The 27,809-nt window shown below is 57.9% G+C and overlaps 1 protein-coding gene across 3 annotated transcripts in view; it reads right to left on the bottom strand.

The window, feature by feature from the left end:
• Window positions 1–27,809, bottom strand: part of LOC105471871 (ADAMTS like 2) — a 40,553-nt gene that overhangs the window by 2,204 nt on the left and 10,540 nt on the right. For all 3 annotated transcript variants that reach the window (XM_011724664.3, XM_071078559.1, XM_011724666.2), the window contains 9 exons: window positions 25,750–25,925; window positions 17,410–17,767; window positions 16,183–16,555; window positions 10,849–10,946; window positions 6,562–6,688; window positions 5,135–5,348; window positions 4,864–5,019; window positions 4,065–4,235; window positions 3,139–3,315 (listed from right to left, as the gene is read on the bottom strand). In XM_011724664.3, the coding sequence (XP_011722966.2) occupies window positions 3,139–3,315; window positions 4,065–4,235; window positions 4,864–5,019; window positions 5,135–5,348; window positions 6,562–6,688; window positions 10,849–10,946; window positions 16,183–16,555; window positions 17,410–17,767; window positions 25,750–25,925 (1,850 nt within the window). The remainder of the gene's footprint in view (window positions 1–3,138; window positions 3,316–4,064; window positions 4,236–4,863; window positions 5,020–5,134; window positions 5,349–6,561; window positions 6,689–10,848; window positions 10,947–16,182; window positions 16,556–17,409; window positions 17,768–25,749; window positions 25,926–27,809) is intronic.

Below are 27,809 nucleotides of genomic sequence, written 5' to 3'. Positions count from 1 at the left end.
GTCCAGATGTTCCCCTTGGAAAACCCCGCTGAGCTCCCCAGAACACCAGAGACATGTGGTGGCCCCAGTCACCCTGCTGTCCTCCTGCCAAGATCCCACAGGCGGTGGCTCCTTCACACTCCCCCCCACGTGGGTGACCCCACGTCACCCAGGCACGTCTGGGACCTGAGCCCTCGGTTCTCTGAGGTGGGCGGGGTGGGAGGCCCTGGCCCTGGGGCCCACTCTCCACTTCTGTTTGCAAAGGAGCAGGAGGACCGATTAAGACTTGGCAGAAAGACTGCCGCCTGCCTGCCTGCCTGCTCTGAGCCAGGGGGTGGGGGCTGGCACTGTCTGCAGGCGAGGAGAGGCCGGCTTGGCGCTGACGGCGTGAGGACAATCAGCCTTTGGCAGGGCCCCGAGGAGCCTCTGGACGTGCCTCTGGAGAGCAGCACATTCCCGGCCAGCCCTGGTGCCAGCTCCTCTGCCCCTGGGGAGTGGATGGGACTGGGCAGCTTCAGGAACAAACACTGACTGAGCCGCCGCCGTGCACCGGCATCGGGGGGGCAGCCGCCAGGAAGGAGGAGTCCATGTGCCCACCAGCCATCTGTGCCAGCCACGCCTCATCCAGCCCTGCCACCTCCTCATCAGGGCTAGGAGGATGCTCCTCCCCAGCGTCCCAGGCTGTCCTTCTGGGGTCCCCCCTTCATGGTCTCCCCGTGCCATGGCTCATCACCCTCTGGGGTCCCCCCTTCATGGTCTCCCCGTGCCATGGCTCATCACCCTCTGGGGTCCCCCCTTCATGGTCTCCCCGTGCCATGGCTCATCACCCTCTGGGGTCCCCCCTTCATGGTCTCCCCGTGCCATGGCTCATCACCCTCTGGGGTCCCCCCTTCATGGTCTCCCCGTGCCATGGCTCATCACCCTCTGGGGTCGCCCCTTCATGGTCTCCCCGTGCCATGGCTCATCACCCTCTGGGGTCCCCCCTTCATGGCTTCATGGTCTCCCCGTGCCATGGCTCATCACCCTCTGGGGTCCCCCCTTCATGGCTTCATGGTCTCCCTGTGCCATGGCTCATCACCCTCTGGGGTCCCCCCTTCATGGCTTCATGGCCCCCCACGCCATGGCTCATCACCCAGCAAGGTACCTGCACCGAGTGGGTCCCAGTTTCCTGGCCCCACAGTGGCCCCCCATCTGAAGCTAGTGCTCTTCCCAAACTACAGACCTGGGCTGACTCCCTGGGGCCCTGGAACCCCAGTCAGCCCCCCTGCCCCTTCCCACTCTCCCCTCCCACCGGGCTTAGCCTTTCCAGGAGCCTTCATGACCCAGCACACTGTGGTCTCTCCAGCTGACTCCCAGCAAAAGCCGGCTCACCCTTCAGGTCCTGGCTCTGCCCAGGCCTCCCCCGGGAAGCCCCAGGCCCACGCTTAGCCTTTCCCCTCCTCACTTGGGTGTCCTTTGGTGGGCAACAGGGAATGAGTGGGTGGGTGTTCTCCCTCCTGAATAAGCACGTGTGCAATAGGGCAGGCAGAGGCCCTGGGGGATCAGGGTGGAGGCCAGACACCACCCAGTGTGCACGGAGAGCCTGGGGCCTGGCGGGGGCCCAGGACCTGGACCCCAATCTCTGAGCAGGGCCACACTGGGGTCCCCGCTCACTCCTCACAGACTCTTGGACTCTCTGCCTTGAACTCATAAGGTTTAGGATTTGGCACCCACCCGCCACAGTGACCAAGACATAGAGCCCTCGGGTACCAGGGCCTGAGACACAGTGGGGCACTTCACCATGAATGTTCCAGGCCCCGAGTCCCATCTGACACCCCTATTTTGTCACCTGGGTATTCAGAGTTGGCCCATGAGGAAACTGAGGCTACAGGTAGCTGGAGACCCCAGGTAAACAGCCTGGCTATGGCAGCCCCTGCCCAGTGATTCCCAGATACCCTCTGGACACTCCCAGGTCCCCCTCTCAGAAGCTCATGGCATCGCCAGGTGGGAGGGGCTGGGACTGGCGCCAGGGCTGGCGCTGCTGTGAAAGGGGCATGGAGGGCTGGTGTGTCACAGCTGATGTGAGTTATTCAAGCTGGAGTCTAGACGGGACTGCCTCCGTGGGGCCCAGAAGGCGGAGGGGCACCCACTGGCACAGGGCAGGGCTCTGGAGTCTCCTGGAGGCCCCACAGGAAGTGGCACAGAAGGGGAAAACAGCAGGGGAGGTGAAAGTAACCTGTTTGCTCTGCAAGACAACTGGGGGTGAGGGGGTGCCCAGTTTGCCACCCCCTCTGTGAAACCAGGGCTGCCCACCCACCTCGGGGCTCCCTGCCCAGGGCCCCTCAGGATGAGCTGGTCCAGGCCCCCCTTCCCTTGCAGATGCCACACCCCACCTAGGTTTCACTCTAGAGCCATGGACAGGCCTGGCCTCCAATGTCTGCTACAGCCCCCAGTAACTGTGGGACCCCGAGTGGGCCAGAGAGTTCTCTGAACTTCAGTTTCTTCCTCTGAGGAATGGGGAAAAGGACCCCTCCTCATGGCACTACTGGGAGAGAGGAGACCCTTCCGGCAAAGAGCTGGGCCAGGGTGGCCACACATGCCTCAAGGCCCCAGGATGGGAGGGCTCTCCTCCCCTCTACAAAGACAGCCAAGATCTCAGCTCTGTCCTGCCTGACATCCTGACGCTGGGGCATTCTGGGGGCCCAAGAGTCAAAGAATCTCGGAGGGGCCAGACCTGTGCAGGAAACTTACTGCCCTTTCCTCTGGCCCCGCCGGTGTCCTGACCTGGGGTGCGTGTGTATTACGGTCTCCCTAAATCCCAAGCTCCTACCTTGGCTGTGGCTCCCGGAGGGCCAACCCTGCGTGTGCCTCAGCCCAATCTGCTCCTCCCGCCCACCTGGGGCCTGTCTATCCCGTGGTGTCAGGCGCATGGGCTGCCAGGCGCAGGATGAGTGCCACAGGGATCCCAGGGACAGGATCAGAGAAGGCTTCCCGGAGGTGCTGGCTCTGGCACCAGCTGACGTGGTGGAGTTGAGCAACCTTCCTGGGAAGGAAGGCCCTCACAGAGGCTGTCGGGGAGGGAGGAGCGGGAAGCACTTAAGGAGCCTTGAGGCAGGAGGGGCGGGATCAAAATTCAGGTCTGGCCTCAGGCAGCCTCAGAGGGGCCAGCTGGGAGCTCACCTCTGACCACGGGCTGGTGTACCACTTGAAGCAGGGCCTCTCGAAACACGTGCTCTCCTCGGGAGGTTTCTTGGCGAGCCCACACTCGGGGCCGCTGCGCGTCTGCGGCTTCCCGTTGGCCAGCTCCATGCAGAGCACCAGCCGCTTCTTGACCCCGCGCCCACAGGTGGTGTTGCACTGAGGCCGGGGCAGAGGGAGCGGGTCAGCGCCAGGGCCCAGCAGGACCCTATACAGGGCCCACGGCGACTCTGGTGACAACGGTCTGGTCAATAGCAATTGGGTGAGAATGCTCCAATGCATCACAAACTGGCTGAGAACTCTCTGTTCGATAACCATTTGGCCCCAAATGGATTTGATCAAAAGCAATTTAGCACAAAACCATCTGTTTTGAAACAAATTGGCTAATGACAATTTGGCCAATGATGATTTGGCCAAAATCAATTTAGCAGAAAACAATTTGGCCCGAGATTATCTGGTTTAGTGATCTGCCTGGAGCTGCTGGTTGAAAGCAATTTGTGGAGAGCAACTCGTCTGAAATGGCAAGTTGATGACGACGACAGGTGGGCGGGGAAGACACACTGGTCATGATCAAAGGTTGCACAGGCCCCTGGGCCAGGAGCAGGCAGCCGGAACAACCCCCGTCCTTAGCTTTCTGCATCCCAGGGACTTGGGGGCCCAGGCTGGGGACAATGCCAATTCTGCACACACCACTGAGCCATGCAAAATTGGGATTTGGGGACTTGAAAGGTGTTTTCCTACCTTTTAAGCCTTTTGTATTCGAAACTAATTTTTAGGGAATGGTCCCTCATAATTTGCAATGAATTCCTCTTTTCCACCCATCTGTGGTCCCAGCCACCTGGCTCTCCTCTCCGGCCAAATGTTCTCCAGACACTGGGAGGCCCTTCAGCGGGCTCTGGGGCACTCACCCGCTCCCAGTCCTGGGCCAGCCAGTGGGCGGGACAGTTTTTGTCCCCACAGGGGTGGATGGCCAGAGGCTTGGTTTCCATCTGGCACTGGGACTCAGGTACCACTCGTCCGTCGCTGGTCTTGCAGTACACGTGCCTGATGGTGCGGCCTTGCCCGCAGCTTCCACTGCACTGCAGGGGAGAGGACAGGCAGGGGACATCGAGTGAGAGGCAGCCACGCCAGGAGGGGCCCTGGATGTCAGTCCCAAGGGAGAGGAGTGGCTCCCAGGCAGTGTCGAAGCGGTTGCCATGGTAACCACTTTTTAAATAACATTTTCTGTTCTAATTACAGAAATAATGCATGCTTGATGAAAAGCACACAGAGAAAAGCACACTTAAAAAGATCTGTGCACCCACCACCCAGAGGCGACCCCAGCTAGCATCTGAGTATCTCTCTCGATGAGAGAGACAGGGAAAGAGACAGAGACACAGAGAGACAGAGATAGGGGAGACAGAGAGACTCGGAGACAAACAGAGACAGGGAGACAGAGACAGACAGAGGAACAGAGACACAGACACAGACAGGGAGATAACGGCAGAGAGAGACACAGAGAGATAAACAGGTGATAGAGGGAAGGTGATGCTGGTCACGTGTTTGGAGAGAAGTTTTGATTCCTATGGTAACACGGGAGAAGGCTGGTTGGACAGTCTTCACCTCACACCCTTGCCTCAGAAAAAATGGAAACAGAGGCACATCAAGGCAAAGCTCTGGGACCCCTCACCAGCCACACGCCCAGCCACCCCTCAGTGCAGGCCTCACCGGTCCCCAATCGGAGACAGTCCACTGCCGGTCACAGGGCGGGCCCGTGCAGTTCTTCTCCCCTACAGGCCTGGTGTTGGGGTCACACAGCTTCTCATCCTCTGAGCAGCGGATGTCCCTGGTCACCACACTGCGCTCCCCACACTTGGCAGTGCACTGTGGCAGCAGGGGGAGGGGGTGGGGGGGCATGGTGAAGGTGTAGCCACCTCCATTTCCCAAGCCCAGCTCCCCAGCTCTTCCTGACCCCCGGCTTGCTCCCGCAGGCACTCACCTCGGACCACTCTGACATCTCCCACTGGGGCCCGCAGGCGGGGTTCCGGCAGGTCTTTCGTTCCTCAGGCCGCACGGCCTCGGCTGCCTCACACAGGTCGCTGTACACGGAGCTGTCGAAGCCGGGCGAGAGCATCTTCCAGCAGCGCACGACGCGGAACTGGTAGCCCTCTCCGCAGGTGCGCGAACACTCGCTCCAGCTGCTCGTCTCCCACCTGCCCCGGGAGCAGATGGCCTTCAACGATCCCCCTGTGGTGACCGGGACCCCATGCAACCCACACCCCTAGAGACAACACGGTTCCGCCCTCGCTCCCCCATGTGGTCCAAAACCACACGCCACAAGCTAAGCTGGACAGGAGGGTGTCGAGGCCCAAGGGTGCAGGCTGGGCCATGACGGCCCCGGAGGTCTTCAGGGAGCACCTTAGCAAGGTGGTTGGCGGGTGCCCTGAGTGTGGGCTTGGCATTCCTGCCCCTTTGTGCCCTGCTGTGTCACACAGGTGGCTGTGCCCCCGTGGGACTCTGACGAGGGTGGAAGTGAGCAGAAGGCACATTTCTGGATCTGTGTCCAGAAAGGGGGCCTGGCCAGCGTGCTGGGGAAAGACCTCGTTCCCCTCAGCCTGAGCTGGGAGAGGTTATGAACAAGACTTGGAAGTCTTCCAGGCAGATAGACTTGGAATAAGAGGTCCAAAGCTGATGGGCTCTGAGCGGAAGGACAGGGCCTGCTGGACGCCACCCCTGGGCCAGGCTTAGCAGCATTCTGGAGACCCTGGGCGTTCTGCCCTTCCCAGAAAGGAGCAAACGTGCAGGATGCGGGAGGCCCTGGATGGAGCAGCCCAGAAAAGAAGAGGCAGTGTGGCTGTGCGCAGGGAGCAGGAGAGCTCAGCCTCCAAGGAGCGTGGGATCCTCGTTGGTGGAGGCCGGCACCCTCAGGCTCATCTGGGGACCCCACTTGTCACTAGGGGTAGGATGCACTCAGCTCAGTCTGACTGCGTCCACAAGGCAGGAGACGAGGCCCAGGGGTCAAGAAAACAGGCCTCCACCCACATCCAAGGGACAGTCAATAGGCATGGAATCGTGGAAATAATCCCTTTGGGTTTCTAAAAATCCTAGATGTGCCAAGCGGACCTGGTGGGGCAAAGAGATCTCTGTAACATAGAGTAATGTTGAGAATGGTTTCTAAATCTATGGTGGCAAGCATTTATGGAGCACCTACTGTATACGAGGCACAGTGACAGATTAAACTGCAACTCCTGGGAAGACACAGAAGGTCTCTGAGAGGTGAGGTCTCTATGCCCCTCCTCAAAGCACCCCCACGGTCCTGCACACAAAGCACCTCTACGGGGCAGCGGGGTAAGTCTGACTGCTTCTCTGGGCAGAGCCCCGCACCCCCCTTCCAAGCCCCTGCCCAGGGCCCCCGGTGGCAGGTACCTGGGCTGGCACTCCCTCCCGGCGCAGAACTCGTGTACAGGCTCGGGACGAGTCAGGGCATCGCAGTAGCTGTCATCCACCTCGACCCCATCGTAGCGGACACACATGGCGTACGTAGACATGACCCCTGGGTTCAGGACAGGGGAGGGCCTGTAAGCCATGCCAGCACCTCGGAGCCCAGGAGACAGGCCTCAGGACTTGGGGCAAGTCACCTGACCTCCAGCTCAGCTTTCTGGCTTGGGGATCAGTCACAGCTTGTGGAACTGCAGCATTAGAGCAGCACTGTGGGTCTAAGCTGTGCGGGTCCGAGCTCTTCTCTTTGCCCCCCGACCCCGCCCCACCCATCCCGGCTGGGCTCCCAGTTCCCACGTCACAGAGTCCGGGCTTTGAGTCCACTCCAGCTGGCCCCCGTGGAGGTGCAGAGGCAAACACAGTCAGGTGTCCCCCATTGCCAGGCGTTCAGCAACCACCCATTGCTGGGTGGACGGGCAGGTGGGAGTGAAACCTGACCGCTCCAGCCCCGTCAGCCCCCTCAGAGGTCATGGTGGGGGCTTGGGTGCGCCCTGCCCTCTATGGCATGCCCCAGACTTAGCAAGCATCATCTTGAACTTTATTTTTTTGAGATAGAGCCTCACTCCGTGGCCCAGGCTGGAGTGCACTGGTGCAATCTCAGCTCACTGCAACCTCCCCCTCCTGGGTTCAAGCAATTCTCCTGCCTCAGCCTCCTGAGCAGCTGGGATTACAGGGACCTGTCATCACGCCCGGCTAATTTGTGTATTTTCATAGAGACAGGGTTTCACCATGTTGGTCAGGCTGGTCTTGAACTCCTGACCTCAGGTGATCTGCCCACCTCGGCCTCCCACAGTGCTGGGATGACAGGCGTGAGCCACCATGCCAGGCCTGAACTTTCTTTAATCATCACTGTGTGCCTGTCTTTGCTGGTGCCCCATACTCTGTAATCCCATCGGGGGACAGTGGGTGACAGGCAGCCCTCACCTAGCAGTGCCACTTCCTTGACCACATCTCCACCTTTTGCTTCTTTTGTCCTCGCCCTGACACCCTCACCTGGTACCGAACTGCCACACAGGCCCAGCTCCCTGCCCAGGAGCAGGATGATGCTGGGAGAGCCGGCAGCAGTGGGAACAGCCTTGGGCTGGGGTTAGGGTTTGCTGCTTCTGCTGTGTGTGTGTGTGTGAGAGTGTGTGTGTGTGTGTGTGTGTGTGTGTGTGTGTGTGTGTGTGGCCACCGGAGACAGACCCAGCCTTCCGGGATGACGGGCATCATGGAACGGTCTTGGCTGCAGCTGCCAGTTCCCCCAGAAGGAAATCGGTTTCCCCATACCCAGAGAGCCCAGCCACCCAGCGGCGCGTGTCTGCAGGCCAGCGGCTCCTGCCTCTCCAAGCCCCAGCCCTGGATGGAACGAAACAGCCTGGGAAGCAGCCGACAACGGGATTTTTTCTTTTTTCCGTCAAGGACGAGCCAGGCTGCAATCACGGTTCCTCTACCGCCAGAGCTGGGCCGTGCAGCCTTTAGCCTTCTCTGAGGGGGAGGCAGGCTTCCCAGCCAGGTCTGCTCGGAATGTTCCAGGCCTCAGAGACACCCGCTCTGGGGCCCAGGGAGGTGCGGGGCTGGGGACTTGCAGACCATCGCCAAGTGCCTGGTTATTCATTCGCTCCTCGTCATGGAGTGGAAACGCGGCAGGCCTTGGTCAAGAGAGACTGGAATCCAAGTCCCAGCTCAGTGCCTCCCTGGGGTGACGTGACCGTGACCAGACTCCAGGCCTCAGCGTGCTCCTTCCCAAAATGAGAACCTTCCAGAAAGCGGGTGAGAATCCAATGCCAGGATGTTTTTTCCTGGGCACCCTCTTCATGACACCCATCTCGAAAAGGGTGCTTTTCAAACCTCCTGAGCCACAGAACCCTCCCTGAAACAAAAGAAAGGGGAGGATGAAGCCTGGGGGCTGCGGGATCCACTGTCCTCACCACGGTGCCCTGGAGCACCGAAGAGCAGCAGACACTTCTGCCTGTGACCCAAGCTGAGGCCAAACTCACGCCCCTCTGTTGCTGTGGCTCCAAAAGAGTGTCTTCAAAGAAAAATCTAAAAGCAAGCCTCCCCACCGTGGCCAAAGCTCAGGGCAGGCTGACCCGCCCCACTGATGGCACTGCCCTGTGCCTGGGTTCTTGCGAAGCACAAGATGGAGGGTGTGCCAATGACCATCCATGAGACATCCACACGGACACAACCTATGAAAAGGGTAGACCCTGACTCTGTTATTTCTGCCCAGTGCCATTCAGCACCTCCCACAGTGACAGGGAACTCTCCCTCCCTCCTGCCCTCTCTCTCTCTCTGTCTCTCTGGGTGGCTCATCTCTATTTCTGAACAGCCTCCTCTAAAGCAGGCTTCCTTCTTCCAGAGCCAAAACCTGTCTTTCTGATTTCCTGTTGTCCTCTGCTCCACTGCACCTTGGGCCACGCTGCACAGACCCAGTCCAGCCCCCTCCCTGCCATTCTCTGGGTGTTGGGAGACGGTGCTGTGTCCTCCCTGGGGACGTCTTCCACACAGGGCTGCCCATCAGGCCCCTCGCCACCGAGGCTGCCTCACCCTGCAGACGTCTCGAGCGACGTCCCCTCCCCAGCCAGCGATGTGTCTGGGAGGAATCACAGATGTTTGCAGACACTTAGTGACAACGCCCACAGGCTTGACACTTACTGACAACGCCCACACACTTGGAGTCCCCTGGCCGGGAAGTGTGGAGGAACTCAGGGCAGGTCCGCAAAGGACTTGGCAAAGCAGACCCCCGTGCTGACACCCCGCCACCAAGCTCAGCTACCCTCGGGGCCTGCCCGGAAGGCAGGTCACATGGCTCACTTCCGAGGCCAGCTGTTCCTGGGCATGGTGGAAGCCGCACCCTGCGTCAGGTGGTGGCAGCCACCCTCAGCACAGCAGCATCCATTGACCTCTGACCAGGAGAGGTTATTTCTTGTTTCATGTGGATCCCCACAACCCACCTTTGACATAAATATGTGTCCCAGTTCACCTGTGGAAAATGGGGGCTCGGAAGGATTTGGCAATTTGCCCAGGGCCCATGGTGTGGTCAACCAGGCGGTGCAAGCCTGGCCGTGCAAGCCTGGCCAAGCTGGGTGCTCACCACACCGCCCACAGCATTTGTTTTCCCTCCAGAATGCCAGGCGCAGGGGCAAACACAGCATGCCCCGTGGCTATGCCCTGCTTGGGGGCTCATATAACAGGAGACGGAGCCCTTTCTTCAGCCCCAGAGAGGCAAGGCCAGTGTGAGCAGAGCCTGCATGGTTGCCCCAGCCCCTCCCTCTCTTGGACCCATCTCCTGAGATGCCAGCAGGGCTGCAGAGGGGGTGGCCAAGCTCAGACTGCCCAGCTGCATGGAATCCTCACTGGCCAGAGACTGTAAGGGCATCAAATGCCCTGGCAAATGGGGGGCACTGGGGTGGGGCCAAGAGCATCAAACCTTTTGAGGGGCAGCTGGGTGTCCTCTACATCCAAACATGAAGCCCCAAGAATAGATAAAATGTGACCTCAGAGCTGGCACTGGGGTCTCCCTACCACATTTTCTCCCCTGTCAACGCCCCTGTATCCTGGTCCTGGGTTTGACATCCGACCTTGTGGCATCCCCCAGGGGAGGGTACCAGAGTGGGCAGCAGAGGCAGCTCCAGCTCCCAGCAGCTGTGGCCAGTGTCTCGGGGCGATGGTGGCTGTGCAGCCAGACAGCTGTGGGTTCAAATCCCAGCTCAGCTCTTACTAACCACACACATCTGTCTGTCCAGGAACCACTGCAGAGGGTCTTTTTCCCCTTCCTAATTCCTCTCCTGCTGATGAGGTCCTAGAAATTGCCTACTTCCCTTCTTCATAGATCACAGGGGCCTGTGACTCCCTTACTATGTTTGCTGGAAGCAAAAGTAAAATCTCTGCTACCTAAGATTTCTTACTTTTAACCCAAAGGATGTTTGCCCTAACAAAACATGGTATCACTGGCAACAGACAAGGGATCATTGGTGGTGGACTGGGTGACCCCCTGGGGGCCTGGACCCGACCATGGTCTAGCACACTGTGAGAACGAGGGTGGCCTCACCAGACACCCAAACTCCTATCACGCCACACCGCCCCCGAGTCAGGAGGCCACCAGACAAGCACCTCGAGGGCAGTTTGGGGTTGTAAGCTAGTGGGTGGGCCCGACAGCCCCAGCCCGCGTCTGTGGAAATGGGTTCAGGGCAGTTGCTGCCCCTTGGCACCCATGGCACCCATGACCAGTACCTGTGGTACAGGTGGCACTGCAGGGCTCATGGGATGAGAGCTTCCACCGGTACATGTCCGCGGGACTCACGCCTTGCTTGCGCGCCTTGGGTCTGGTCCTGAAAGCGAGATCAAGCAGAGAAGGCGATGAGAAGCTCCACGCCTCACCGGCAGGCTCTGGCTTTTCAGGTGAGTGTGTTTTCTTTGGAGAGTATGTTCACCTGAAGCACACACCTGTCGGCCCCAGGCCGACTCTCCACCCGCTACAGTCAGAGTTCCCACTGTCTGAAGTGGAACGGATGAGGCGCCCCCGGAGAGGCACATTTTAGGATCGAACAGACATTGTTTTCCACCTCAGTAACTGCATGGGAGCTGCCCAAGCTCCTTCTGGGGGGCAGGGTGGCCTGAGAATTTGGGGCCCCCAGCACTGTAGTTGCTCCTGCACACACGCAGGCTTCTCGATATCACCTTCTCACATCAGCTAGTGGGTTCCTTCTTCCCACCGGGGAGGGGACCTCAGAGGGTGTCTTATGTACTAAGAATGTTCCAGAATTCTCTCCCACCCCCTCCTCCAGCTGGGACTCTGATGGAATGGGGGACACTAGGCATCCAGCTTCCAATTATCAAAATTAAAAAGCTCGGCTGCTGGCAGAGGTGTGGCCACAGCCTACAGTGCAATCCGGGTTGGCCATGGCTGCACAGACCTGCTGGGGTTGGGGGAGGCACGCTGGGTCCCCGCCAGCCACCAGCTATGATTCTTGGCTGGAGCCTACGCAGCCAAAGCCAACTATTGTTAGGACTGTTTGCTTCTTTGAACCAGTAGGTGTGCCTGGGCCCAAGCTCCACATCCAATGTGCAGGCTGATTCTGGACTCGGCAGGGGAGGAGGGAAGCAGAGGCAGAGGCAGCTCCACAGCCCGGGCATCTGCTCTGGCACACTGCCATGGAGTCCCGCCGCCTCCGAGCCAGAGAAGGGGCGAGGGCAAGCCAGCACGGTGGACAGCAGGTCCTTCGAGCTTCAACTTTTTAAACAGGACAGTGCAGCAGGTGGCCCTGCCCAATTGGCTCCACTTTCCTCTGGGCCCAGAGGGACTGGCTAGAGATGACCCCGAGCTGCCATACGTCACTGGGCTGAAATGTGGGCCAGGTCACAGGTCCTTCTTCGGGACCTTCCGTCACCTGGGGGTGGTCAGGCTTAGAGCATTATATTCAGAAAGCCTTTCGGATTGACTCCGTGACAGAGACATGCGTTTGGATTGAACGGGGAGTTTACAATGTGTTAGGCAAGTGGGTGAGGATTGCTCTTGTGTTTTGCTTGGACTGGAATGGGAGGATCCCAAAGCCAGGCAGAACTTTTGGGGATGAACGTTGCCTTGACCACACATCTGAGGCCCCAGGAATGATCTACTCACAGGAGCTTCAGCAGTGAGTTCACCGGTGTGGTTCCCTAAACTCAGGGAGGGAGAAGACGAGTGAAGGGAGAAGGGATGAGGACCAAAGCCCAGGAAAGGCAGCAGGCTGGGGGCTGATCCACTTGTCTCTTCAAAGCCTCCCTCACCTGGGAGCTTCAAGCCAGGAGAGTCTGTCCCAGCCCATCCTGGGGCTCGAGGGGAAGGGGAGAGTGCCTTCTCCTCCCTCTTTAAAACTTAAAGCTTTAAAAATGGGGGTGGGGGCCAGGCGCGGTGACTCACGCCTGTAATCCCAGCACTTTGGGAGGCCGAGGCAGGTGGATCACGAGGTCAGGAGATCGAGACCATCCTGACTAACACGGTGAAACCCCATCTCTACTAAAAATACAAAAAAAATTCACCAGGCGTGCTGGCGGGCGCCTGTAGTCCCAGCTACTCAGGAGGCTGAGGCAGGAGGATGGCTTGAACCCGGGAGGCGGAGCTTGCAGTGAGCTGAGATGGCGCCACTGCACTCCAGCCTGGGCAATAGAGCGAGACTCCGTCTCAAAAAAAAAAAAAAAAAATGGGGGTGGGTGGGGGATTTCCCAAGACCCTGTCATATCAGAACAAAAGTTTCCTGGAAATCTGGAAACCTGTCCCAATGGGGGCCACTCAGAGCACCCAGATCGGGATGAGTAAGTCCTTTTAGGGAAGGGAGAACCTGGAAGACCAACCCTTAATGTTTGATTCAGAAAACACTAAACTGTGCTGACCAGGTCCCTACCTACTTTCAACAGCTTTAAATTCTCCCCGAGAACAAAAAGAAACGAAAAGATCCAACCCATGCCCCTCCACCCCACCCATGGAGGCGATCCGCCATCTTTATCTAATTACACGCTCTGAGCCAGCAGGCAGCATGACTCATGCCTGACTCAAGAGAGAGCGGGCCTGGTTCAAAATAACCCTTTGGATTTTAAGCACCAAAGGTATTTCTGGAGGGGCTGCCCACACACTCTTCGCAGCAGCACGTGTGGGGCATAGCAGATGCAACTCTCGAACATAACCCTGCATATATTTGCACAACAATGCAACGCCTAGCAGGTTCCGTTCTTGGAAGTAGCACAAGGAAATGGGACACCCAGGAAATCGCTGAAGCACCAACCCATCGCTCTCCTCCATCTGGAAGGAAGACACTGCCCTTCTCAGCTGTGAAAGTCAGAGCTGCTAGACTGGGGCTGGTGACGCCCGTGGAGTCACCACCAGACCACCTGTCACTCCTCGGGGTCCTTTGCCCAGCTGCCTGGGCAGACACAGGCTCACGGGCTCCCCAGGCAGGAGAAGCTCTGAAGCCACCGTGTTTGTTTATACACAAGCCAGAAAGTACTCTGTTCTTCTCTCCCCCTAAGGCTTCGGAGAGGGACTCCGCGTCTCTGTGTCTCAGACGCTTGTTCCCAAAGTCGGAGTCTGGTGACAGGGGCCCCTCCCTTGATTGTTTGAAGCTTTTCTGGAAAGATGAAAATAGCCTTTCCTTTCTGGGCTGCCCCTTTGATTTTGCCTTCTCTGAGCAGACACGACTTCCTGTGTTTGGACAACGCGGCCGAGACGTGGCTATTTTGGCCCTGGTGGTTTCCCCCGCTGCCTCCCTCTGCCCTTTATCTCTCCAGGCCATCTTTGGTCCCTGGGCGGCAGCATCCTTTGATGGCAGGCCAGTCGGGGGAGCAGCGGCATCTCGGCACTCGGGAACTTTCTGAGGGCTGACAACCTAGTTGATCAATCCTTGAGGCCCCTGACAGGCGCTGGAAATTCAATATATCCTGGGGCGGGGGGCTAGGAGGGGAGGGTAAGAGTCAACCAAGATGGGGCGGGAGAGACTCTTTACAAAGCGGCTTGACGATCAGAAAGCTTGTGCCATGACCCTGGCCTAAGGATCACTGAATATTTGACCTGGTGGGCCCTAAGGGCACCCCCTGACAAGCCCCTCAATGAGAGGTGGGGAAACTGAGGCCCAGAGGAAGACAGAGATGCTCAACTCACATGGTGTCCATGCCTTTAGCCAAATTCCACAGTGAGGTCTTGGTGCCACCCTGATAAACCTTTTCAGAGGGCTCTGACTGGCAGAGAGCTGGCCTCCCTGACCCAGGCAATGGGTCCTGAAAGGTGCCCCCCACTGCTGCCACTTGGAGGCTCAGTTTTCTACTAATAGCTTCTGCTTACGGGAGGCCTTACCGTGTACCCCACACACGGAATACCAGGTAATGCCCTGGACCGCCCTGGGAGGTGAGGAGGGCCCACGCTGAAGACGCAGACAGACTGGTAGCCTTGAGCAGTGCCATTCCCACGGGCAGGCACTGTCTGGGTCCGTCCCTCCCGTCCTTTGCCCAGGGTCCCCTATCAGACTCAGACATTGTACCCAAAGCAAGGCCCGGACTCCTCACCCGAGTCCTGAGAACCAGTCAGAGGTCCCACCTACCCAAGGCTTTGAGCATGTCAGGGTAAAGGGTGAGCAGACAGCCCTGTGCCACCCCTGCGGGAAGAGGGGTAGCTGGAGGAGGCTCCGGGCCCCACTCTGTCCACATCTGCAAAGTAGGGTTCTGCCCAGAGCCTGCCAGAAGTGTCCAGGACATCCTCCCTGTGCCCCACAGCCCCAGGCACCTCAGGGGCCTCAGAAAACAGTTTGAGCAAAGGGGCAGGCATGCCCTGGGGCCTCCTGGCTCACCAGGGAGGCTGGCTTCGTTGCTGTGGTCCCAGGGCTGGATGGGTGGAAGGGTGGCCCCAAACCACATCACCTCGAGAGTGAACCCTGAATCTCCCATCAAATTCAGTCCCTGAGCCCCAAGAAGACCCACTCAGCACTCCCGGCCCAGGCCGGGTTCAGTCCATGCTTGCGTCTAAAGTCAAGGGGCTTGGGCTAGACCTCAGAAAATAAACCCAAATACCAGTGGGCCCATGCCTGCCTCCAACCCCCACTCAACGCCAGTTTAAAATAGCTCCCAGGCGCATATGAGTTGCTGGGAGACAGTGTGGGGACCTTCAAGGGGGGCCCACCCTCTATCTGGGGGTGGGGGGAGCTTGTCACCAGGGACTATGCTCCAGTAGGGACATGGCAGGTCTGGGGTCACCCTGCTCACAGCTGGCCCCTGACCCAGGGACGCTCCCAACCTCACGCTCCCCCAGGTCTAGCTGTGACTGCCCAGGCATCCCCAGCTGTGACTGTCCAGACATCCCTGGCTGTGACTGCCCAGGTGCCCCCAGACATGGCTGCCCATGTAACCCCAGCTGCGGCCTTGGCTCTGGACGCCTGGCCCCAGGTGGACTCTCTCATGGCCCTAGCCAGCTGCAATGCCAACCTTGTTCTTCATCCCTGATTTCAGGGTCGTGGAGGAACCCACCAGATCCTCTCCAGCCCTTGCTGAGGCCTGGGGCTGAGGCACTCTGCACTTGGGAAGCTGCCCGGAGCTCTGCCTCCTCCTAAAGGCGTGTCTGCCATGACTGTCCAGACTTCGAACTCAGGGGTCCCAGGTCCTCGGGCTCTGGGACCTCGAATACACCGCTAGCCCTCTCTGAGCCCACAATAGCCACCCCACCGCTAAGGGCGGTTGTGACAATGGCACATGTCTATGCATATAAAACGCTGAGCTCTGTCCCTGGCTCACAAGCAGTGCTCAGAGCTGTTACCTTCCAGCCTCCCTTCCCCGCATCAGCTGCACACATAGGGGCTCAGCCCTGGATCCTAATCCACGGACGTAACTTTTGGGGAAAACTCACTCCAGTCCAGGCCTCTGACTTTGTGCTCAGATCCACAGGGCAGTGAGTGGAGAACTGCAGGAAGAAGGGGCCCTCTCTCCTCTATCTCTAGGACCCCAGCCCTTCTGGCCAGACCCCCCACAGTAGGGCCTCACTTTCTACCTGGCCTCGGCCCCCTCCTGCCCCCGAGGGCCCTGGTCAGGGCTCAGGAAAGTGCTTCCTACCTGGCCTTGTGAGTCCTGTTCCCGGCCGAGGTGGGCAGGCTGGTGCTGACGTTGGGGAACGGGGCCTCGGCGGAGCTGTTGGCAACCCTGTCGCTGCTCAGCTCCAGGTAGGACCCGTTGAGCAGGTAAGCACCAGCCCCCTCGTTCTCCTCATAGTCCACGAAGAAGCTCTCGGCCAGGGAGCTCCTCGGAGCACCCTGCGCAAAGATGCTGTTCACAGTCTCATTGAGGGTGAAGTCCTTCAAGTCAGAGCCTGTGCCCAGCAGCTGGTCGGAGATGGCATTAGCCGAGAAGAACTCCTGGGAGGCGAAGTGGGTGTCAACCTCTTGGTCATCCTTGTCCCCGGCGAGAGGAGTCCCTGTGATGTTGAGATCTAGAGAGGAGACAGGTGGCTCAATCATGAGTGTACCCCAGCCCTGGGGGCAAGGGCTGCCCTGGGGAGGGGACCTGGACGAGGGGCGATGGAAACACCGAGCTGAACCAAGAAGCTTCCAGAAGGAAGGCTTCTGCCCAACTAGAGGATAAAATTCGGCCAAGACGGAGGCACGAAGCACACCTGGACCATCTCTCGCGGACGGACTTCTGCAGTGGATTGACTAGCATCCCCCCAAAATTCATACCCCACCCCCGGAACCTCAGAGTGTGATCTTATTTGGAAATAGGGTCATTGTAGATATAATGAGTTAAGAATCTTGAGATGAAATGATCGTGGACTGAGAAATATCCTTATCAGAAAGGGACAGACAGAGACACTGTCACAGAGGAGGAGGCCCGTGAGGAAAAAGGCAGAGGCCAGAGTGACACGGTCACAACCAAGGGGCACCTGGGGCCCCCGAAGCTTTTGCTCCCTGTGGTGTCTCAGCTGAGGCGAGACCAGGTGCTCGCTGAATGAGCGATGGGATGGGCGAGAGATCAGACCATCCCAGGTTTGACTCCCAGCTCCTCCACGGTGGACTGTGTGACTTGGCCAAGCCACTTCCTCTTTCTAAGCCTCAGTCTCCTCATCCATCAAATGGGGATAACCGCATCTACCTCAAAGAATGCATGGACAGAAGGACCTATCCCAAGTACGTAACCTGCGCTTGCCCAGAGGACATCTGCAGGTACTTGGCAGCTCTTACGAATCTCCTCTGTAGGTTTGCAAAGGGCCTGAGACCCCTTCCCCAAGATCTCCTTCCCTGGGCTGCCTCCCGGGCCCCACCCCCATGCCTCCCTCCTCCTGGTTACCTCGGAAGCCCTTGCCCCTGGGGGGCCCCTCGCAGGCCCTGCCGCCGGCCTGCTCGCACACCTCGTTGGTCTCCTGGCCCTGACTCGGGCCCAGCTCCATGTCCAGGCCCGGGTGGCCGAACAGCCGGTTGTCCAGGCCCAGCCGCTCTGAGGAGGCTTGGCCGTAGAGGGAGCCGTTGTGTGGGACGAAGCCCATCAGCCCGGCCCCGTCCAGGCCCTGGCTCTCAGCGCTCTCGGAGGTGGGCTCGGAGAAGCCGTAGTAGACCGGCTGGGGGCGGCGCTCGTGCGGCTCGTGCGGTGGCTGCAGCAGCGTGTACTCAAAGGTGATGGAGGGGCTTTTGCCATTCTGGTTCCACACCTAGGGAAAGAGAAGTGGGGCCCCAGCCCCTCCTTACTCTGTCCAGCCCCTTCCCCACCAATCCCCTTCCCACAGAGCTGCTGGGAGGATTGTCTGCTGTGACTCACAGCTGAGTCCCCCCAGGGAATAACACTGCCTTGCCCAGCCCAACACAGCGTCCCTGCCCCAGGGGCATCCAAGTCAAACCCTGAGAACAGGGCGGGCGCTGGGGGAGTGTGGTTGGGGGAATGGCCTGCCCTGGGTACAGGTAACAAGAGGCAGGCTGTATGTGGAGAATTTAAGTAATGAAGTCAACTAAAACCTGGCTTGCATTTTCTCCTCACCACGTGCCAGAAATCCTAAGTAATTAGTGTCCTCCCATCACCCTCCAACCCAGAGCCCCACCACGCAGGCCAGCGTGGGAGCACAAAGACCCAGGGTCTGCCTCAATTCGAGACAACAATGAAGGCTCATCCCCACTCCAGGGCTCCCTGTGGGATGGGCTGAGGCCGCTGTCAAGACCCCGGGGCAGCCCGGCTTCTCCCTCTGCAGACCCCTGCTGCCCCTCTCTCTAGGAGTTGCTCTTTCCAGAGATTCCAACCAAAACCAGCCGGTGTCAGGAGCAGGGAGGCCTAGGAAGCAGACTCTAAAATGGGGTGTTGGAGAGGATCACCTGCTGGCAGAGGCAATCAGGGTCCATCTGGGAGTAGCTGGAGCACGAAGACCCCCGGAAGACAATGCCATTGTGAAAAGGTTCACTGCTAGGGAACTGAGAGGGAATGCCAGTGAAAGGAAAGGCACTATTGGTGTGATAGCTCAAGTGTTTGAGAGTTGGCTGGGGCAGGGGTAGCGATTAAAAACTTGTAAAGGGGCCGGGCGCGGTGGCTCAAGCCTGTAATCCCAGCACTTTGGAAGGCCGAGACGGGTGGATCACGAGGTCAGGAGATCGAGACCATCCTGGCTAACACGGTGAAACCTCCTCTCTACTAAAAAATACAAAAAACTAGCCGGGCGAGGTGGCGGGCGCCTGTAGTCCCAGCTACTCGGGAGGCTGAGGCAGGAGAATGGCGTGAACCCAGGAGGCGGAGCTTACAGTGAGCCGAGATCTGGCCACTGCACTCCAGCCTGGGCGACAGAGCGAGACTCCGTCTCAAAAAAAAAAAAAAAAAAAAATTGTAAAGGACTGTGGAAGTAAAGGACCCCAAGAATGAAAGGACGGCCCGGAAAGGTGAGGGTCTGCGCAGTAGCAGAGAAAGACACCCTCGTGTCAAGCAACTGGAAGGTGGGAGAGGCAGAGGTGCCTCCAAGGAGCAGAGAGTGTGCTCCTCCCAACTCTGCTGGGCCTGCTATGCCCAGGACAGAGTCCAACCAGAAGAGGGGGACCTTGAGACTCAGGGTGTGGGGATCTGAGTCAATACACTTGAAAAACTTCAAATCTCAAAAGTCCCAAGTCTTCGGAGCCTAAAAAATGGGTCTGTCTCATTCTTTCCTGTTAAAGCCAGCACTACTCCGGCCTGAAAATGACACAGAGACCTCTGCCTTCACGGCCACGTGGACCTCCCACAGGACTTGGCCTGCCCTTCTCTCCCGGCCACCAGAGCAATAGCTTGGATTAAGTCACATTCTCACCCGGTCCGGGGAGTCCTGGGAGAAGGGACTGTACACCAACAGAACGTCAGGACCAGCCCTCAGGAACTGCTGGGTGCATCCTCTCATGACAAAGACTTTAGCACATTGGTGAGAACGTGGGGAGAAATGCTACCAGGCTACTAGGATGGTACTTAGAAGCATGGAGAGCAGAGATGGGCACGGTGGCTCAAGCCTGTAATCCCAGCACTTTGGGAGGCCGAGACGGGTGGATCACGAGGTCAAGAAATCGAGACCATCCTGGCTAACACGGTGAAACCCTGTCTCTACTAAAAAATACAAGAAACTAGCCGGGCATGGTAGCGGGCGCCTGTAGTCCCAGCTACTCGGTAGGCTGAGGCAGGAGAGCCGAGATCTGGCCACTGCACTCTAGCCTGGGCAACAGAGTGAGACTCCGTTTCAAAAAAAAAAAAAAAAAAAAAAAAAAGAAGCACGGAGAAGGCAGGGGCTGACCTACATGAGGCAGATGTAGCCAGCCCATCATATCCCGCATTTTTTTTTTTTTGAGACGGAGTCTCGCTCTATCCCCCAGGCTGGAGTGCTGTGGCATGATCTCGGCTCACTGCAAGCTCCGCCTCCCGGGTTCACACCATTCTCCTGCCTCAGCCTCCCGAGTAGCTGGGACTACAGGCGCCCGCCACCACGCCCCGCTAATTTTGTTTTTGTATTTTTAGTAGAGATGGGGTTTCAATGTGTTAGACAGGATGGATTCAATTTCCTGACCTCATGATCCACGCGCCTCGGCCTCCTAAAGTGGTGGGATTACAGGCATGAGCCACCGCGCCTGGCCCACATTCCGCCTTTAACTCAATAGTTTAGCCTCCACAATAACCAGACAGACCCCGGAGGATCTGCCATCTGAGTCTACATGGGTACTGCATCCTCCACCAAGCGGGCACCCTCCACTGCCAGGGCGTGACCACTGTGTTCTCTCTCCTAGAGCGGATGAGCATGGCCTCATGTTGATCCTAGGTGGCCACTGATCTGGAAAATATGTTCTTTTCTATCCCTGCCAAGAAGGTGGACCAGAAATGATTTCCTTCCCCTGGGGCGGACAACCGTACGCGTTTACAGTCTTGACCCAGGGCAACGCTTACGTTTCCGCTCCCAATTACAATACACTGTAAAGGCATCTGGACCACTCCAAGAACTTGACCTTTGTCCTCTGCACTGATACTTAGCGGCTCAGAGGAGCAGGCACTGGCGCTAGAGGTCTTGGTAAAGCACCTGTCTTTCAGAGGAGCAGAGATTCAACCCCGTGAACATTCAGCGGCCCCCTGCATTAGTGGAAATGTCAGGGTTCAGTGGGTTGGGGTACGCCAGACATCTCTTTGAGAGGAAGGGGAAATTGATGGCATCTCATCCCCTCCACCACGAAGAATAATTCTGGAGCCAGCATATTCTACATCCAAGAATGTTCAATTCATCTGCTGGGTGACATTAAAAGCTGCTGCTGGACAGGTGCAGTGGCTCATGCCTGTAATCCCAGCACTTTGGGAGGCCGAGGCAGACAGATCATGAGGTCAGTAGTTTGAGACTAGCCTGGCCAACATGGCGAAACCCCGTCTCTATTAAAAATACAAAAATTAGCTGGGCCTGGTGGTGCACGCCTGTAGTCCCAGCTACTCTGGAGGCTGAGGCAGGAGAACCATTTGAACCCAGGAGGCGGAGGTTGCAGGGAGCCGAGATTGCACCATTGCACTGTAGCCTGGGCAACAGGGTGAGACTCCATCTCAAAAAAACAAAACAAAACAAAACAAAAAAAACAGGTGCTGCTTTGGGTGGAATCCTGAGTGGAAGGGGCCCCACAGCACGTCCAGGCTGTGAGGCAAGCAGCCTGCCACATGGAAAGTATGACCTGGCAGATCCTATAGGAATAGAGGTATCTGTGGTAGGGAAAGATGTCAGACGGAATTTCTGGAAAGCCTTTAGGGAAAGCATAACATAGAACCCTGTGGTTCTGGAGCAAGGCCATCTGCAGCAAATAAATATACATCAGTTGCAAAAAACTTCTGGCACGCTGTGAGGCCCTACTAGAGAAGGAACGCTTGGGCTGCGGGACATCAGGCGACCCACGCAGCCAGAGCTGCCTCCAACATGAGTCCTATCAGCTCCGCCAGCAGCAATCCATCATAAGGTGGAAGTGTTACACCAGGGCTAGGCACAGGCACGGCCAGAGGGTACGAGCGCGCTGTGTCAGCAAGGGACCCAAACTCCCCCATCCAAGACCCTTGCACCCACATCCCCTTTCTAGCTCACAGCTATGGCTGGCGGGTGGTGGGCAGGGGGGGCTTGTGATGAAGGGAGAGCAGAGAAAAATGGCCAAACTTGATTCAGAGATGGGTCGGCTTGCCCTGAGGGTGCAAGCTGGAAATGGGCTCTACTTCACTGAAGCCCCATCCAGGGCTGGCCTGGAAAAATGGCAGTGAAGGAAAATCTTCCCTACAGGCTTCAGGCAGCGCACGTGATGTGAGCGTCGGTGTGATGGGAGGCAGGGCAGCCCGAGATGAGAATATGAACTGAATCACGGTCGGTGGCAAGTGGCTCGGCTGGCTGGTCAGGTCAGGAGCCTGGATGGGAAAGATCCGAAGGCTGGAGACCATGAGGTCTGGAGGAGGCCCCTGTGGCTGGATCTAGGGAGTGGGCATAATGGAGGTCCTCATTTCACTTGTTAATTTGTACCAGGAAGCATCACCACGCGAGAGGCACTAAACACCCCAGTAGAAGACAGAATGGCCTTGCCACCGGACACAGGCTAGTCGCTGGCATCAGTCACCCCACTGCAGGCACAATGAATCAGCGTGGAGGAACATGGCTTCTCACTCACCACAGCCACCATAGCTCCTTCCACTCCTGAACGTCCAGTCTCTGGCCTCAACACTAAGCCTCTAAACAGCACCGCCTCTCAAGGAGGCCACTCAGCTACTGGGTGACAACCTGATCACAACAGACCGCTTCCATCCTGGAAGGGGAAACGCCGAATCTGGTCCTAAATAAAAGTTGCGTTTCCTGCCCACAGAACCTCAGCCAGCCCTAACACCCAAGGGCTCACAGAGCATCTGATTGACCGAGACAGGATACCAATAACATGGCACTGGACAAAGGGACCCCCTTTATATCAGAGGACGTGACACAACGGGCACACGACTGTGAGATCCACTGGGCCTGCCATATCCTACAATACCCAGAAACGCCAGCCTGATGGAGCAATGGAGGGGGAGCCACGGTGCCAGCTGAGAGGCCACACACCTGTGAGGGTGGAGCATCCCCCATGAGGTACCACCCACATAAATCAAAGGATTTTCCTTCACTGCCGTTTTTCCAGGCCAGCCCTGGATAGGGCTTTAGTGAAGTAGAGCCCATTTCCAGCTTGCACCCTCAGGGCAAGCCGACCCACCTCTGAAAAGAGTTTGGCCATTTTTCTCTGCTCTTACTTCATCGTGAGGGCCCCCCCCACACAGCCATAGCTGTGAGCTAGAAAGCGGATGTGGGGACGAGGGTCTTAGATGGGAGAGCTTGCGTCCTTTGCTGACACAGCTCTCTTGTACCCTCTGGCCCTGTGCTTCGTCCTGGTGCTATGTGCCCAGTACGTAGACGACATGGGTCTGGGACGCAGGAGAGGCAGTAGCAGTAGCGATCATTCCCAGCCACCACTTGGGGACTGTGTGTTCCCCATCCCTGCAGCTCTGGGGTCTGTGGTCTAGAGGCCTTGGTTTGCACAGGGGGAACATTTCCATCCAAAGATGTAGCAACAGTTTCATTATGCTTTAGGCTGTGGCCACACATGGTCCGTTTGAACATTTTGTACCAAGAGACCAGCAGCATGGAAATGAGTGGCCGTCCTGGCGGGGTGATCGACCTTGATGATCAACAGCAGAGAGGCCAGGGGAGGTGGCTCACGCCTATAATCCAAGCATTTTGAGAGGCCAAGGCAGGAGGGTCACTTGAGGCCCAGAGTTCGAGACCAGCCTGGACAACATAGCAAGACCCTCTCTCTTATGCCGGGCACAGTGGCTCACGCCTGTAATCCCAGCACTTTGGGAGGCTGAGGCAGGTGGATCACAAGGTCAGGAGATCGAGACCACGGTGAAACCCCATCTCTACTAAAGATACAAAAAATTAGCCCGGCACGGTGGCGGGCGCCTGTAGTCCCAGCTACTCAGGAGGCTGAGGCAGGAGAATGGCGTGAACCCGGGAGGTGGAGCTTGCAGTGAGCCGAGATCACACCACTGCACTCCAGCCTGGGCGACAGAGCGAGACTCCATCTTAGAAAAAAAAAAAAAAAAAAAAGACCCTCTCTCTATTAAAAAAAAAAAAAAAAAAAAAAGAGTAGGAAAGGCGTTGTTTGACCCTGGGGCCAAAGAATCTATGTGACACCTGCTGATGCCCTGGGCATCTCTTGGTATCCCCCTGCCCCTTGTGATGATAACTGGACAAAGCCAGCAGCCTCAGGTTGAGAAGGCCATGGAGACCAGGGTCACCTCACCAGGTAGCCACCTGGCCCCGCTGAGGTGCTAGCTCAGGCTAAGGGGAAATACAGCATGTCACAGAAGGAGGAAACTGAGTGTCAGTTGCAGCCCCTACACCAGCTGCAGTTCAGCCCACCAAACTTCCTCCTGTAAGGCTCCCCAAGAAAGAAACCAACGCAATTCTAGAGGAGCTGTTCCCTGCCAAGGCAGACTCATGCAAAGCGCATGGGTCCAAGCCATGCCGGGGGTGGACCACGGATCTCACCCTTCGGTGAACTGCCTGGGGTGGGCGTGCTACAGTTCACAGCTGTGCCCCACCAGGCATTTCCCTCAGCCAGAGGGAGCTGTCTTTCCCCAGGTCATGCCCCCAACAAGAGGCAGCTACACGTGGCAATACATGATGCCCTCCTGCCCAAACTGGAGATAATGCGATCCCGGGGGGACTGGTCGAAGCCCACAGAAACTGCATCACAGCTCAGCTGCCCCCTCTGTCTAGTCCCATGCCCTCCTGCCCATACCAGCCAGTGTTCCCAAGGCCGCTCCTGACACTTCCCCCAAGCCCTCTTGCACGCAAACCCCCACCTCAGAGTCTATTTTCTGGGGACCCTGACCTACAAAACAGCCCCTACAGCCAGGAGGCGAAGCCAGGTGGCCAGTCCACCTCCAGACACAGCTCCAGGCAGGGCCAGGTAAGCATAGACACAGAGATGTGTGGCCCGCATTTGATTCCGGGGTCACCAGGAAAGCTCTTCAGCCAAAAAGCAGTGTGAGGAGACGGACAAGCACCCCCAGTTAGAGACCCCTCCAGCACAGCAGCTAAACAAAGAACAGGCTCTGGCACCAGGCAGGCCTGGGTTCAAAGCCCAGTCGTGCCACTTACAATTCCATGACTGCTCAAGTCACTCACCTCTCTATGCCTACATTTCATTACCTGCAACGTGAGGCAATGAAACCCACTACAGTGATATCTGGAAACCAAAACAGCTTAGGTAGGGAGGGGGCGCGGCTCCATCCCTGCTGTATTCCCTCGGCCTCCAGGAAAGCCAGTAGGCCTTGATGGCCACCACAACTGCCCATCTCAGTGTCACTTGACTTTGGTGACATGACAAGTCCTTTACATATTTTCGGTCTGAGGCACCAATCCACCAGGGGCTTCATTTCCAGATGCTAGCCATAGGATAACTCGTGGCAAGCCGGGCATAACAGGCCCACATTCTCTCCTGCCCACTGCTCGGGCCCTGAGCCCCACCCCAGAACCCCTGAGTGTCCCGGGGAGGCCATGTCAGGGGAGGGGCAGGGGCCACAGGAACTACCTTGGGCCCTGGCACTAAGGACCCAGCACAAACACCATAGTGCCCAGGGGGGCGGAGCATGAAGCTAGATAGGGGCATAAACCCCTCCACCGTAGAGTGGGGAGGGGTCCAGCGTCGTCCTTAGTGCCCCGAGCTCCCTGTGGACTTCCCAAAGGGCAGGAAATGGACAGCACGGAAACCCTGCTGGTCCACCGCTAGACCCCGCTGGTCCACCAGGGAAGCTAGCCACAGTGAATGGATGGATGAATGAATGATTTCAAGAAGTGGGTGAGAGAGTGGGTGGTTGAGTGAGAAGTGAACGGGTAAATGAATTAATGAACTGATGAGTGAATGGGAGACTGTGAATGAACCAAAATCTGAGTGAATGAATGAACGAGGGAGGCAGTTAGTGAAAGAACAAGTGAATGAGTAACAGTGATTGCACGTGAAGCCCAGCCCAGAGTGGTGAGGCTGCCAGGTGCACGTGCACAGTGGCCCTGGGGGTGTCACAGGCTGGAAGCCCCCACCTGTGGCCAGATTCTGGGGAAGCAGTGCCCGGGGCCTCGGGGGCCCCCAAGGCCTGCGGCACACGCACCATGACGTTCAGGCCCTGGTTGGTGGGTCCCTGTGCCACGATGTACTCGATTCCGGTCTCATAGACATCCATGGGCCGCCGGTACTTGACCACGGTGCCTGCGATGTTGAAGTTCTTGGGGCTGTCCACCTTGTAGTTGCCGTTGAAGAAGTAGTAGCCAGCTTCGTCTGCAAGAGCTGGAAGGGCAAAACCGCCGGTCACAAAGGGCCAAACTGGCTGGGGGAGGAGGTAGTGTCACCGGCTCAGGGAACCACCACCGCCAGCCCTGCCCTCCAGAACCCCGGCCCAGATGCCCCCGAAACAGGAAACTCCCATCATGGAGAGTCTGGCCAGTGAATGCAGAGGAGGCGCAAACACACATTCCTCTCAGCCTAAAATCAGCAATGAAGGACTTGTCTAGATGCTGAACACGGCTGGCTAGGGACCCATTTGCAGCTGCCTTTGAAGAAGCTGAGGCGCTGCAAAGTAATGAGGTCGCACCACGACCAAGGGACGCAGTCTGGAGCAGGACAGTCTGTGGCCTGTGGAAGGCACACATGAAGCTAGATAGGGGCATAAACCCCTCCACCATGAGGTGGGGAGGGGCCCAGCCTCGTCCTTAGTGCCCCGAGCTCCCTGTGGACTTCCCAAAGGGCAGGAAATGGGCCAGCACAGAACCCCCACTGGTCCACCAGGGAAGCTAGCCACAGTGAAAAGATGGATGAATGAACGATTTCACCAGCAGGAGTCCTGGGTGCCCCTCCCGTCGTCCACACAGAGCGACGCTGCAGCCCTGGCCTGGCCAGCATGGGGGGTGCCGACCACCAGGCCCTTCCTGGGGATCGCCCTGAGCTGGCCAGCTCCATCCTCTTCATAGGAGCAGAGACTTCCTGCTGCCCTTGCAGGCAGGGCCATGCTGACCCTTCACCCGTTAACGCGTGCACCCGGACCTGGCCGAGGTGCTCAATCAGGCCAGGACGGCCTGGCGCAATCTCAGCTGCCCTCTTCCTGGGGCCGGGTGGGTGGGCACTCCCAGGGCCTGACTCCAGCCTGATGGACGCTCAGGATGGAAACAAATGGTCCATGAAAGCCGGTGACCCCTGCAGACTGGAACAAATGCCCAGAGTTGGTGGGGTTTCAGGGGGAACTGATTCTCCCTGGGGCCATGGAGAGTGAGAAGAGGCAGGGGGCCTCCAGGGCTGGGGACGCGGGGAGGAGGCTGACTCCGCGCTCGGGACACTCTGTCTTCCAAAGGGTGTCCTTAAAGCCAGTTCCAGGAACTGGCCCGCGGGAGAAGAGGAGTTCGACTTCCAAATTCCTGATGCAATATGAACAGAGGAGCCGGGGCAATTAATTTATTATCAGACAGACGCAACAAGCAGGACATGTCTGCTTGAAAAACCCCCTTAACGTAGAAAAGTCAGAAGATAACACACATTAGAGTCCAAGTTCTGCGAGGGGAGTGTGCTGGGGCCTGGCTGTCTCGGCCCCGTTTCCAGGTGTATGCGCAGGGTTAAATCCGAGGCTCTCGTCCAAAACCTGTTTCCTGACAGTAATGACCTTCCTTCCTACGGCTTTCCCAGTGCTCCGAGGCCACCCTTGGTATTTCCACGCGTCTGTTTCAAGAGCGAGAGCTCTGCAGCCAGCTCAGAAAACGTGGAGTTTCCTGGCCTCTCCACTCTCCCAGCAAGCAAGCGACAAAGCAACCGGCCTGGCGAGAGGCCCAGCTCCCCGCTCAGGCCAGGGAGCAGCCCCCAGGGCGCTGGGTGGTGGAGCCAGCGTCTGCAGCACAGACCTGCTGGGGTGGGGGCACTCAGACCCCAGGGCACATACGGAGGGCTGGCCCTTGGGCTCTGGAGAGGGGATAGGAGAACCCGAAGTGGGTCCCAGCCTGAAGACCTTCAGCAAAGCCTCGTCTTCCAGCACCCACTTAGGAGATGGGCTTCACCCCACCAGTTCTGGCTCTCAGGAGGAGTGGGAGGCAGTGGGGGGAGTAAGCCCAGGTAGTATCAGGTTTGGGGCTACACCTGTGTCCAAAAACAACATCCCCTTATAGCCTGGGTCACTAGCCCGCCCCGTGA

Source organism: Macaca nemestrina, chromosome 14, assembly GCF_043159975.1.
Source record: "Macaca nemestrina isolate mMacNem1 chromosome 14, mMacNem.hap1, whole genome shotgun sequence".
NCBI classification, from domain to species: domain Eukaryota; kingdom Metazoa; phylum Chordata; class Mammalia; order Primates; family Cercopithecidae; genus Macaca; species Macaca nemestrina.
The sequence above is the reverse complement of the archived record's forward strand: the minus strand, read 5'-3'. Positions and strand labels throughout refer to the sequence as shown.